The sequence below is a fragment of the Anneissia japonica genome, unplaced genomic scaffold, assembly GCF_011630105.1.
Source record: "Anneissia japonica isolate Jap-2015-1 unplaced genomic scaffold, ASM1163010v1 scaffold287992_len753583_cov170, whole genome shotgun sequence".
NCBI lineage: Eukaryota > Metazoa > Echinodermata > Crinoidea > Comatulida > Comatulidae > Anneissia > Anneissia japonica.
Genome location: NW_022723469.1, coordinates 431261 through 445717, shown reverse-complemented (window position 1 = coordinate 445717; position 14457 = coordinate 431261). Strand labels below are relative to the sequence as shown.

Genomic DNA, 14457 nt, shown 5'->3' with positions numbered 1-14457 from the left:
CACATACCATATCCATGAGTCTTTATTATTTTATATCTTAATCAACCTGTGTCTTTTTTTTTTCTCTTCTGTGGGTTCATCCCACTTTTATTCGTCAATTCAGTAGTACAATTTACAGCATGTATCGCTCATCAACATCAATATTTTACATCATATAAAAATAGGTTATGGTATAAAAAAGATTCCTTTTCATGTACAATTATAATAATTTGATTTTTGGAAAAAAAGAATTAAAACCATTTTCTCATATTTTTCTGTGTTAAAAAAGTGTAAAGAGCGACCTATTGTTCCACTTGTTAAGATTTTTTAAAACGTTAGCTTTATAAACACTGTATAAACCGACCGAAAACAGGTAGGGGAGACAGGTAGGTCAGTTGTTACAGGGGTAGATTGTTACAGTGGTCTTTTCCCCAAATAGGAAAAGAAGAGGGAGGTATAACCGGTGTCATATAGGGCGCTGTAAGATCCATCACCGCCGGCCGTAGCGTGACGATCCGAATGCCTGACAGGAAATGTAAGCAAAATTTTGTTTTTGTACCCCAAAAGTAAATTTTTCATGACAAACCGTTTCTGTAATAGCTTTCCCTCATGTAGATTGATAAAGAAAGTTTATATATTTATGTGAAGCATGGCCGGCATTACCTAACACTTTCATAGGTCATTACCACACATTTCTGCCTACAGGCAGAACTATCTGTGTTTCAATATAAAAATAGCACGTGGGGTAAGTTGTTACGGGTAAGTTACTGTAACAAGGATGGTCACATAGCGAGTGTACCGAAGGGGGCGCACTTTACACGTGCGATCATTGTAAAGAAGAAGAAATGGACATTTCTGATTGACTGTTTTGTTGAGTAGCTAAAATGCATTATAGTGCGGTCTTACAGTTAACCATAAGGAGAGAATAATACTATTGTTGTCTCTTTTATACACTTTAAAGCATGTTTGTTTGCATGTTTTAAACATTTTATCTAGTTTGTACAATGTAACAACTTGCCCCACATGGTGTAACAATATACCCCGGACCAGGGGTAATTTGTTACAGTTGATCTACTTCATTAATTAATTAATTAAAGATTAATTAACGGATTGATATATGACAGTTGTAATTGCTTCGTTTTATAACCAATATACTGTTCTTGCATTAGAATAAAAATGGTGTGTTTGTCTCATTCAATTACGTAATTAAGGAGCAATATGTACAATTTGTAACAACTGACCCCGGTCTCCCCATCAACATCAATATTTCCCGTACCTAAAACAATGTTTTTAAAAGAACCTTCAATACCAAATCTGTGTCCTTAATGCCGACTGTTTGTTGTTATCTGATCTGCATTAGCCAGCTTTCAATCACTTAGACTGATGAAGTCTTTAGGACAAGACGAAATATTCGTTTCCTGTATTGCATCATTATTTGAGTGAATACCAAGTGATTGTTGTCCTACAAATAAGTATATTGTTTTATTCGTTTTGACTGAAAACATGATGTATAGGCCTATTGTTTCCATGACGAATTTCTCTGTACACATTTATATAGAAATTGCTTCGGTTTATGGCGTGAAGAATATTTATCCAAGCTTACCTGTCGTCGCAACAACGCAGGGTTTAAAAATGTATTGTATTGACTAAGACAGATAGTAGCAACTAATCACCAAGTAATAAGAGAAAACAAGCGAATATGTTTTTTGTAATGTCGCTACAAGTGGACATTAGCAGGACAGCGGGCTTTAGTGAAAACGATAGCCTAGTCGAATCACAAAACGCAGACGTGCATATTCTGTTACAATAGCTTTAAAGTGAATCACATAAATTCTGGATGGTTATATGTCTAACAGTTAGAAACATGAATTAAAGCGTAACCTGGATATCCACACGTGGAAAACCACGTGACACAGCTAGACAATTTTGTAAAGTATTGAATTCAAAGCATGACCCGGTTTAATACTTATTTATCATTATGCAAGACAGTACACATCGGATGAATAGGCCTACGCGTATCTGAACTTCAATTTACGAAATACGTGTACTTAAATGAATTGGAGAAATTAGCGTGCTAAGCAGCCTAATCTTCATCAGTTTCGCTCAGATATTAGCAACTGAACGCTTCTCATTGAATGAGTTTAAATTCCCATTTGAACCCTGGCAAAAATATCCTATAGGATCCTATAGGATGCTATAGGACAAAATCCTATAGGATTCTATAGGACAAATTCCTATAGGATTCTATAGGTTTTTCGCCAATAGGTTCCTATAGGATCCTATAGGATTCTATACGCCTATAGGATCCTATAGGGGCCTATAGGATCCTATAGGTCCCTATAGGATCCTATAGGCGTATAGGATCCTATAGGCCACTTTAGAATCCTATAGGATCCTATAGGAACCTATTGGCGAAAAACCTATAGAATCCTATAGGATCCTAGGGCCTATAGGATCCTATAGGCCCCTATAGCAAAACGCAGACGTGCATATTCTGTTACAATAGCTTTAAAGTGAATCACATAAATTCTGGATGGTTATATGTCTAACAGTTAGAAACATGAATTAAAGCGTAACCTGGATATCCACACGTGGAAAACCACGTGACACAGCTAGACAATTTTGTAAAGTATTGAATTCAAAGCATGACCCGGTTTAATACTTATTTATCATTATGCAAGACAGTACACATCGGATGAATAGGCCTACGCGTATCTGAACTTCAATTTACGAAATACGTGTACTTAAATGAATTGGAGAAATTAGCGTGCTAAGCAGCCTAATCTTCATCAGTTTCGCTCAGATATTAGCAACTGAACGCTTCTCATTGAATGAGTTTAAATTCCCATTTGAATCGCTAAATTACTTGATATACCGCTGTGCTCAGATGCTCAGTAAAATAGAGGCCTATGGGTCACACGGTCAAAAGGGACCTCAAGATGCGACTCATTAAGCAGCATAATTTAACTGAGTTGTAAGTTTATTGTCGGTGATATACAAACAATATTTTTTACAATATGTAAAATATTATTTTGACACTCGTGTGGCGCTGTGGTTAAGGCGATGGAATTCCAATCGTGAAGTCATGGGTTCGTGACCGACCCTGGTCAAACTGTTTGCGGCTTGGGCAAGATACTTTATCTACGGTTGCCTCTTTTTACCCAAGAGTAAATGGGTAGGCCTACATGTAGGAGGTGAATGATTAGGAATGGAATTTGTAGTGCTGAACACTCGTATAACTAGTGAAGTTGTTGTGTGTATGGTTAATTATCTATCCCACGACCAAGGAGAAAATGTTTTGAGCAGGTTTTGTTTGAGTATTTGAGCTATACCCTGTATAATAAATTATTAAATAAATAGTATAACTGGTATAGAGTAAAACTTATTTGGAAAATAAAAATCAAAACTTATTTGGAAAATAAAAACCATCACATGTTAAAATTGTTCTACGTCATTTTGGGACAGTATATTTCATACCTAGTAAAATATAAACATCCAGACCATTCAATGTGACACATTTATTATCGGCAATCACTGACGGTTAGAATAGACCAATGAAGTCAGCATATATGAGAACCACTTGAATCTGTAGCTTGAAAATTGCCATTTTACATGTTAGGTTTACCGTATTCAAAATTATGAATTCTTGTACTTGTATTTTCTCTAGGACTTTACTAAGCCAAAGCATACCGGTACATATGATATGTCAATTTTCTCTACATTATTAATTGAAGTCATCTGCGGATCGGTAAAGTAAGACATGCTGATATTATGTTGTGCCTGATGAACCGTAGTAAGGAGAATGTAATGTGGCGTGCGTTATTTACTTTAATTATGTTTACGTTCAAATATCGTCCTTCAGTGCTATGATTCTTGATGTTGCAAAATAGGCCTACGGTGTTGTATGACGTCATTGTGGTTGTTTTGTTTGTATTGATTAATTTATTTATTTATCTATCTATTTACTAATAATTCAAGAAAACTGTCCAAGAGGAAACCATGGACCGAGAGCCCAACACGAAAGTGGGAACCTCTTGACATAAAATTAATATAACACAAAGAACAAATATTTAAAAAAAAGGAATGGAACAACCAGGTACATATTTAATACGTAGGCCTACATAAGTAAATGCAGGGATATTGATAGGCCTACAGCATCCATTGAGTACATTCGAGAGAGCAGCTTAGCTCAGGCGGTTAAACTGGAAGTAGCCACTGCGTGTGCGCTGGATCGTGATTGATCATTTCCTTTTAGTCTACGGCTCATTCCACCTCTGGATTGGAATGGATTTATTCCAAGGATAACAAACAAAAGTCAGAAGAAGACTTATTTCCAGAGAGGTACTTTTGGTGGTGATTAGGCACTACACCGGGAGACATTTCCTTACAATTTTCCAAAGAGTTTTCTGCGTTCTTTAAAAGTTGACATGGGCCATATTGGACAAGGGACCATCGGCTTAAAATTCCCATTCGAAAGACGGTGCGCTATGGGAACTTGTATTTCAGCCCTTCAGCTGAAACACAAAGAGAGCAGAGAAGGGAATTGAACCGAAGACCAAGATATCTCCACAGTGGCTACCTCTTGTGTCTCAACTGATTAGATGTTAATGCTGTTGATCCAATGATGCAACAAGGCCCATGTGTACTTTAAAGTACACAGCATACTCTTCCAATAGCCTAAAGCAGATTGTCTCCCGATCACCCACTATTTTTAACTTTCTATCCCTGCTGTGATGTTAAACATTGAAAAATCCAAATCCAAATCCATTAAGAGTTGACTCTGTGACCTCGCGCACCGAAAGAAGAGTTTTTTTTTTTTCATGTATGAATAATCCGAGTATTGTAGCGTTACACGAACTTTTTTTTTGTACAAAGGTAGCTGAAGGCCTTTTTCTTGAGTGGAAAGAGATAATTACGTACGCATTTTTGAAAATAGATGCAAGATAGATGATTCAATATGAGCAAATGCTATTCACCCTAGGATTGAAATTCAATAAGAGAAGAATCCAGATACAACAATAAATCAAATTGAAGGAATTTCCTTGAAATTGTTTCAAGTTTTGCTAACAAAAAGGTAGTTTCCTCTTGATTTACCACGATGTTTAATTTCTGCAGATTCAACAAGTTCGATATTCATCAAAATATAAAGGCCTATTTTAATAGGCCCTATCTATTAGATGATTTGTTAGTTCTAGTGATTCAAAATGTTATTTAGGTACCTCGCAATGTTGCAGAATCGTATTAGATTGCCGATAAACTCATCTGATTCCGCGTCTTCTGCAATACAGCATTTAAATAATCTCTTCAGTTGGCCTGGTGAATTTCTATATTTTGAAGTTTTTTATTTATTGCTATCTTGATAAAAAAAAAAAGGAGATCGAGCTTACAGACATACTATTCAAATATATTTAATTGGAAAATAAAGATTGTAATTAGTATGATCTGGCACATAAAAACTTTCTACCAGTTAATTTAGAACAGGATAATACCTATTTCACTTTTACAAAATCATAGGCCTAATCCTATACAGAGCCTACTAAAGAGTTCCAGTGAAGCTATATAATTCTACATTAAATTATATTTGCCTTCAAATGCAATTCCCTGATTATCTATAAAAATAGAAAAACAAAAATGCGCTTGAGTAATTATGCCTTGAAGGAAAAAACACTGAATTGACCTCTCACCGATAATCTTTTTAATCGATGTTATTATTAAGAATAAAATATAGCTTACAAAAATCTATTTCAAGAAATCTGACAGCAGGGAATTGACATATCTTACAAACTTACCGAGGTCACGTTCAATAACCACTGACATGATAAATATGATTACGTAAATCAATAATTAATTTGTTTTGTCAGATGGGGATATATCAAAATGTTATCAGTCTTATAAATAAAGGAGTTGTTTTCCACTCGGCATCTATCATATAATGACCAACTTTCTATTTCTTTAAAATATACTTGTCACTATGTATATATTACTATCCGTTCTGATAATTATCACAAAAATCTGCGTCGCAAGACCATTTGCCAATGAATCCACTGTCCGCTCTCCGCGGTGAGCGTTTGACGAGCGGCGACGTTGGCTGATTGCGGTTCTATCTGAGCGGATCATCATATTGTTATTGAAAACAAAAAAAAAAGCAAACAAACCAAACCCGATCCGTTTAGTGCGCGCGTCTTCGCAATGCGAGATACTCTATGGCATGACGTCGGCTGACGACCGTTTGGCGCATGCACGTTCCCTCGAAATATCAATTCGTTCCCTCGAAATATCAATTCGTTCCCTCGAAATGGTTTAATATTTTGTGTAACTATGTCCATTTAGAGGCTCCGTCTTGCTTGTCTGGATTAAAATATTTGCCTACACAGAGTTATCGATGTAAGTCCTGTCATATGACAGATTTTTTTTTTTTTTTTTTTTTTGGTGAAAAAAAAAAACAACTTCACTCACTAAGCCATAACGAGTATTAGATTAGGTAGAGCATTAAGTGTCATAAGTATGTGTAAAAGGGATTGACACTTATACATAGTGACAGTAATATATTTGCTATTGCAATACTTGACATGTGTGTACATAAAATATATAAGTTAGTACACTCATACACTTATGCATTTCGCTACCTCCACTCATATAAATGCACTTTACCTAAATAATAGACATAGGCTGTAAATGATTTTGAACTGGTTCCACGACCAGGAGTACTCTTATTTTTGCTTTTCAAAAGACATCAGAAATGCTATTTTACTTTTTCTACCCCGTTTTCCTATAATTCTGCAAAGGATGTTTTACCCTGCACTTTGGTCAACAAGGTCGGGTTCTATGGTGCAATAGTTAGAGCTATCCACTTTACCCTTCAGTACCATTGCAGCCCTGTTCACGACTTGGTGGCTTCGGGTTTGTTTTTTTTTTGGATAAATATTTGTTAACTATAATTTCAACGTCAGTTTTCATTATGTCAATGAGGACAAAGTAAGTCTAGCTATTACTATTTGTTTATGTTATCATTACTGTTAACAATAATATTCATTTTTGTTATTTAATTATTAATTATTTATACTTTACTGAGTATTTTTATTATTATATTAGGCCTATTTATGCGATCATGATAAATTTTCATAACTTTTATTTTTTCAATCACTTTATAGGTAATCAAGCATGTCCTCGTTTGTTAGAGCTGCATTTTTGGTCATCCTCTTCAAAATCGGTAAATATGTCCTCTGTTTTAATAGCTTGAAGAGTAACATGGTACTCTTATGTTTAAGTTGATTTCGATGACTTCAGCAGAAATTGTGTTTTTCTAGTTTCCGAAACACAACAATCTACACTGTTTTTCATTACTGATATCTCTTCGTAATTTTTCTACTGGTCATTGTGTGTGTGTGTGTGTGAATTGGATGTCAACATTTAGTCGGGTGAATATTTGCAAAAGCATTGCTATCCTATCACAAGAGTCAACGACAAACAAGTTCGGCAATCCATTAGTAAACCTCTTCAAACCACTCATGTAGTACCTTGTATAGCAAATAGAAAGATGACGATAACATCATCGTTCATTGCTCACGTTTACGTAAAACAAAAATAACCGAACATATAAAAACATTATACAGTACTATTTTGTCGAGTATCAGAACTCCAAACTGTGTAAATTTGTGAAATTATCGAACCGCACGTGAGCAAATATGTACCTTTAGAACAGACGTAGATAAAATCCAAAGTATCTTGTGGTTATTTTAGCTGTCGAGTGTTTAGTTAATGATTTACGAGAACCCTCTGAATTCTGTGTAGTGTTTGTCCATATTTGTTCAGATCGCTATTAATAGGCCTATATAGAGGTTGGCTACGCGTGCAAAAAAATACTCAGTGGCGTATCCAGGGGTGCTCGGCTGCGCAACCCCCTCCCACACCTAAATCAAAAGGTCACTCCCCTCCACCTTGGAAATGTCGAAGCAAAACATTACGCTCAAATAGTTAATTTTTCAAGCAAGCGTCCGTCCCCTTACACTTACACATCTAATTCCCCTTTTCACGACTCCTAGATACGCAACTGGAAAACTTCAGTCTATCTGTATAAAGAGACAGTATGCTACAATGACATATTGTATTACTTAATTAAAAAGCTTTTTTTTCGAATATTTAGTCAAGAATATATGTAGCTCCACACAGGCATATATGAGTATGAAACTAGATGCTTCTAATCGTATTCGAAAAGATCTAATGGCACAGTTTGTGTTAAGGCCTCTGCATAATATTATAGATAACATGCAAATGTCAATGCTTCTGCATATTTAAGACAGCATGTAAATGGTAACGGGGTCGATTCCTGACTGGGATCATTTTTCACTCTTGCAAATTCTTAATTTATAAATCACTTATAGAATTACCACAATATATTTTACAATTATCAGATAAATAAATTGCGCAAAGAACGCAATCATTCTAAGCCCTATTGATTATCCATCTTATCATGAAGTAAGGTATTGCAGATATTTAATATTTCCGCCGTCAATAGGTCATCGCGCCAGACTAATGAAAGTGGTCAACGCAGACATTAAAGTGGCCGTCTGACCAGTGGCTTTAGGCGGTCAACAACGAGCGTGCTACTCTACATAAAAAAGTTCAGGTTTAACCTACGTCCACACTATCAAATTTTGTGACAAATATATATGATGTGACTGTTAGGTGTAATATGACATCATCGTACCTATATACTGCCGCATCAAACAGATTTGTCACATAATTTTATAGTGTGGTCAGATCTTTAGCCGTATTTTAGTTACAAATGCGCATAACCAGAAGAATGTCAAGGTATATGACAAAACATTCATATACAATTTTGAACTACAATGAACTAGCGCACAGCGTGTTTAATATAATAGGTCTAAGCACACATTCTTAGTGCCAATTATACGGTGCTAATCAGTAGAGGAAGAAAATTAATCATAGAACCTATTTTCTAGGTGTTTCAGATCAATACACTAATACAACGTTTCCGGCCGGAGCTCAATACCAATCACGCCAGGGCTTCAGAAACTGTCCCACGCATTCCACCGATCCATCATTATCATTTAACAGAATTAACGTCACTGTCTTAGAGAACCGCTTAAAGGTGAGTTGTTATATTGCGTAAAGGACTAATACTGTGAATCACATTATGATTTATTTTTAAGTCTGGACCAACCCTAATAATCATCATTTCTATTATACAAACACATACACACATACACTAATAAACATACACATACATAGACAGATATACACGTAGGTCAAGGCACACAAACACATATAAACACACCCATACATAGACAAAATTTGACCAATAAAACATAGACACAGAGGCCTACCACAGACACATAGTCACACAAACGTATGGAAATATGCACCTATAAGTGGAACTCACAGTGATTAGTTGTGTTACTAATATGACCACAAGGGTATTAATTTAGTAACATATAAACATCTGTCAAATTGTATGTGACAAATATATATATGTTATCACATCACGCAAATTTGTGACATAACATTTTGTAGTGGGGGCATATAACATAATATAACTGGATTTTTCTCCTCAATCTTTGCAACTCATAATGGAAATAATAATCTTGCAAAAGAAGATTAAAATGTCAGAGAAAACGAAGGCCAATTTTCTTACCTAAAGTGTCATTTCTCTATCTCAACAGGACAGAGGTGAGTTGCCTGTTTGTCCAACTTATATTTTACAACCGTATCCACATTTTAAAGGGTCTTGTAGTATTATTTAACAGTGGTGGCGCCATGATTTGCCCGAGGGCGATGTCCCCAACAAAAAACAAGGAGCGTGGTCGGGCGACGCTCAAAATCTCTCGAAAATGTTCCAGGGGAAAAATATGACAATTAAGGGGTTTTAAAGGCTTATTTAATCGATTTTGGAGTCTGCTAATTATGTAGAAAATACGAATTGTGGTTTTTCTCGGCGTTTAATCTCTACCGGGGATGAGTTCTTTGCTCGGACAATGTGGGGCCTGTGCTAAATAGGCGAGACGGGGGTTTTAATTTGGGCTTAATTATAAACCGTATCACTGACTGCTCCCCTTAGGCCTACACTTTACCACCCGACCTCCCACCTTACAATACAATACAATACATAGGCTATCCAGGCGACCAAAATGACTGCACTACGTACGTTTAAATCGCTGTTCATACTATCACATGCTATGCCACAAATAAAAGTGATATGCCCATATTTGGGTGTAATATGACAACACCATGCCCATATACAGATTTGTCACTTAATATTTGATAATGTGGACAAAGATTAAATTTCATGAGACTTGATTTATATACAGTATTATATTTTGTTAAAAGGATTGTCACCTATGCTGCAGACAGTGCTAAATATCGCTATTGGCAATCTTTGGTCCATGGGCATAAGTAAACATATAAATAAATAATAAAATAAATATGTCTTTTATCCATTATTTTGAAGGACTCTGTAGTTGTGAGACTAAACATTACATCTCAAAAAACAACCTGCGTCGTCCGACCATCTCAGTTACAGGCGTATTTTGATTTACAATATTCAACAGTTGGCAACCGACCAGGTATAGTTATTAATATAACGCAATAATTGTCAATTATTAAGTATCATTAAGGTTAATATTCTATTTATTATACTGGGGCTATTATCATAATCATTATACTGTAGGTAATATTATTATTATTATTATTATTATTATTATTATTATTTTGTTATTATTATTATTATTATTTTGTTAATAAAACCTACCTCCTTAAAGGGAACTTAGACAATTAGGAAAGTAGAGAACAATTAAGAAAACGACGTTAAGGGGAAAATAACACAAAAGATATTCCAAATCCAAGTTAGTGCCAGTTATTATTATTATTATTATTATTATTATTATTATTATTATTATTATTATTATTGTTATTGTTATTGTTGTTGTTGTTGTTGTTGTTGTTGTTGTTGTTATTATAATTATTATTATTATTGTTGTTGTTATTGTTATTGTTATTGTTATTGTTATTATTATTATTATTATTTATTATTATTATTATTTTTTATTATTATTATTATCATCATCATTAAATAATAAATAGTGTGCGTGGTTTTAATTTGATTGGAACTCTGTAAATGTCAATTGTAAGTAAGTGCTCAATGCGCGCCATACCATATTATTTAATTGGCGTTCAATTCTCTATTTATAATTATTTTGCATTACATCATCAATATAGAATGTTTGCTTTTTTTCTAGTCCTGCTCCTGGTGATCAAAAAGACAATACCTTACCACATTAGTTCCGATGGTGTGATTGATTTCATTGTAAGGACCCGTGTGGGGCGCAGTTCTGCTGACATTAAAAAGATCAACTTAATTCATATTTCAATCGAAAGTCTGCAGATGGAACTAGTCAGTGTACCGTCCCACCAGAAAATTGTCTATCGAAAAGCACTTAATTATAGCCGGGTAATCAATTATATAAAAAAATATTTGTATTTTTATGTTTAATTTTAAATTTATTATAAAGTTTATTATTAGGTTTAATATTGTATTATTAATGTTATTATTTTTATTATTAGGGTTTTTTATGATTATTATTAAGTTTATTATTATTATTATTATTATTATTATTATTATTATTATTATCGTTATCAGTATTACTGTTGCTATTGCTATTCTTATAATATTATTATTGTTATTTTTACTATCATCGTCGTCGTCAAAAACATAATTTTCGTAATTATCATCATCAAAATCAACATCATCATCATCAATTAAGATTATCAATCATCAACATCAGTCATCATCGTCATCATCATCATCATCAGTTATCAATCATCATCATCAACATCATCATCATCATTATCATCATCATCAGTCATTAGTCGTCAATCATCAATTATCAATCATTAATTATCATCATTTACAGTACAGAAACAACAATTATAAAGATCAATGACGATGTTATGTATGCTCTAGACAAAGGACTCTGTGTTTTTGCATATACTTAGATCTATCAGCTGCATTTGACACCATCGACCATACAATGTAAGACCTGTCTCTTATACACATCTAGATGTGTATAAGAGACAGATGCTATACTGTGCCATCATCCTGCAAACGTCGTACTATCCTACATTGCCATGATCACCTACTATTCATGGTATATGCTGTACCATCCTACATGACTGTAATCATCCACCATGCATGGTCTGTGCCATACCATCATCCTACATGGCTGTGATCATTTACCATTCATGGTTTATGCCATATCATCCTACATGGCCATATCACCTACCATTCATGGTCTATGCCGTACCATCCTACATTTCTGTAATCCACCATGTATGGTCTATGCCATACCATCCTACATGGCCATAATCATCTACCATGATTCACTACCTAGCCCCTGTCTCTTATACACATCTAGATGTGTATAAGAGACAGGTCCTGCTCCTGGTGGTCAAAAAGACAATACCTTACCACATTAGTTCCGATGGTGCGATTGATTTCATTGTAAGGACCCGTGTAGGGCGCAGTTCTGTTGGCATTAAAAAGATCAACTTAATTCATATTTCAATCGAAAGTCTGCAGATGGAGCTAGTCAGTGTACCGTCTCACCAGAAAATTGTCTATCGAAAAGCACTGAATTATAGCCGGGTAATCAATTATATAAAAAAAATATTTGTATTTTTATGTTTAATTTTAAATTTATTATAAAGTTTATTATTAGGTTTAATATTGTATTATTAATATTATTATTTTTATTATTAGGGTTTTTTTAATGATTATTATTAATTTTATTATTATTATTATTATTATTATTATTATCGTTATCATTATTACTGTTGCTATTGTTATTCTTATATTATTATTATTGTTATTTTTACTATCATCGTCGTCGTCAAAAACATAATTTTTGTAATTATCATCATCAAAATCAACATCATCATCATCAATTATGATTATCAATCATCAACATCAGTCATCATCGTCATCATCATCATCATCAGTTATCAATCATCATCATCAACATCATCATTATCATCATCATCAGTCATTAGTCGTCAATCATCAATTATCAATCATCAATTATCATCATTTACAGTACAGAAACAACAATTATAAAGATCAATGACGATGTTATGTATGCTCTAGACAAAGGACTCTGTGTTTTTGCATATACTTAGATCTATCAGCTGCATTTGACACCATCGACCATACAATTCTCATCAATAGACTTGACGAAATTGGCTTCTCAGGAAAAGCGCTTGAATGGTTTTGCTCCTATCTAACATCTAGAAAACAATCACTTCGTGTTTCTACTTCGGTATCTGCCCCTGAAAATCTCTATTGTGGTGTACTTCAATGTTCCACTTTAGGACCAATACTTTTCCTTACCTACGTTCGTCCACTTAGTCAAATAATCTCCAAACATGCATGCAAATACCATATATATGCTGATGACATCCAACTTCATATATCATTTAAATCTCAGTTACTTGACGAAGCAGTGAAGTCTATAGAAGCATGTCTAGTAGATGTCCAGTCATGGTTAGTATCAAATAAGCTCTGTTTCAACCTTAGCAAGGCAGAAGCTCTATTTTTCCACTTGCGCTATTGTAAAAACTTGCCAACTGATGTCAGAATTAGTGTTGGTAACACCACCATCTTCTCATCCACTACATCTCGAAATATTGGAGTCATTTTCTATTCTTCCATGACGCTAGAACAACATCTTAAATACATCTGCAAATCTGCCTCCTATCATATCAGAAACATCAGGCACATTAGACGTTTCTTAAATGAAGATGCTGCATCCAAGCTTGTACATGCTTTGGTTACGTCCCGGATTGACTACCGTAATGGATTCCTTTGTGGATTACCAAACTCGATGATCAAGAAAATACAACACCAATTCAATTCTGCAGTTTGCCTTATTAAACAAATTCCTAAAAGACATCACATTACCCTTATACTCAGATCACTTCACTGGCTTCCAGTACGACAACGTATTGCATTTAAAATTCTTGTCTTTACTTACAAAACCTTTATAATTCCTTGCCATTTTACCTTAAGGAACTCATTCAGCTCCGGTCAACATCATGCAGTAGAACTCTTAGATCTACGTCAAGCTCTACAGCTCCTAAACTTTGGAACGCACTTCCCAGTACCATTCGTGAATCAACCTCCCTTGCGGTATTTAAATTAAGACTTAAAACACACCATTTTCAAACCTTGTAATTTTTTCTTTTGTTATTTTCATATTTTTGATAGCCTATATAATTACCCAACACCATTACAGCATCTGTGAGTGGTGATCTTGCCAACTGCTGCTTAATTGCTAGTGGTCTCAAATTGCAGGAAAACGATGGCAGCGGTGTTGGCTCTTCTGCAATTGTCTGTCGCTTCTGACTTTTAGTTTCTGTGCAGCCTAGGATAGCTTTGTTTTTTCTTGTTCTGCGCATAGAGACCAT

General features: G+C 34.6%; 1 protein-coding gene across 1 annotated transcript in view; it reads left to right on the top strand.

The window, feature by feature from the left end:
• Positions 1-14457, top strand: part of LOC117112212 (proto-oncogene tyrosine-protein kinase receptor Ret-like) — a 36836-nt gene that overhangs the window by 20203 nt on the left and 2176 nt on the right. The window contains exons 2-5 of the mRNA XM_033255286.1: positions 7131-7189; positions 8943-9091; positions 10448-10562; positions 11235-11446. Of these exons, the coding sequence (XP_033111177.1) occupies positions 7141-7189; positions 8943-9091; positions 10448-10562; positions 11235-11446 (525 nt within the window). The 5' untranslated portion in view covers positions 7131-7140. The remainder of the gene's footprint in view (positions 1-7130; positions 7190-8942; positions 9092-10447; positions 10563-11234; positions 11447-14457) is intronic.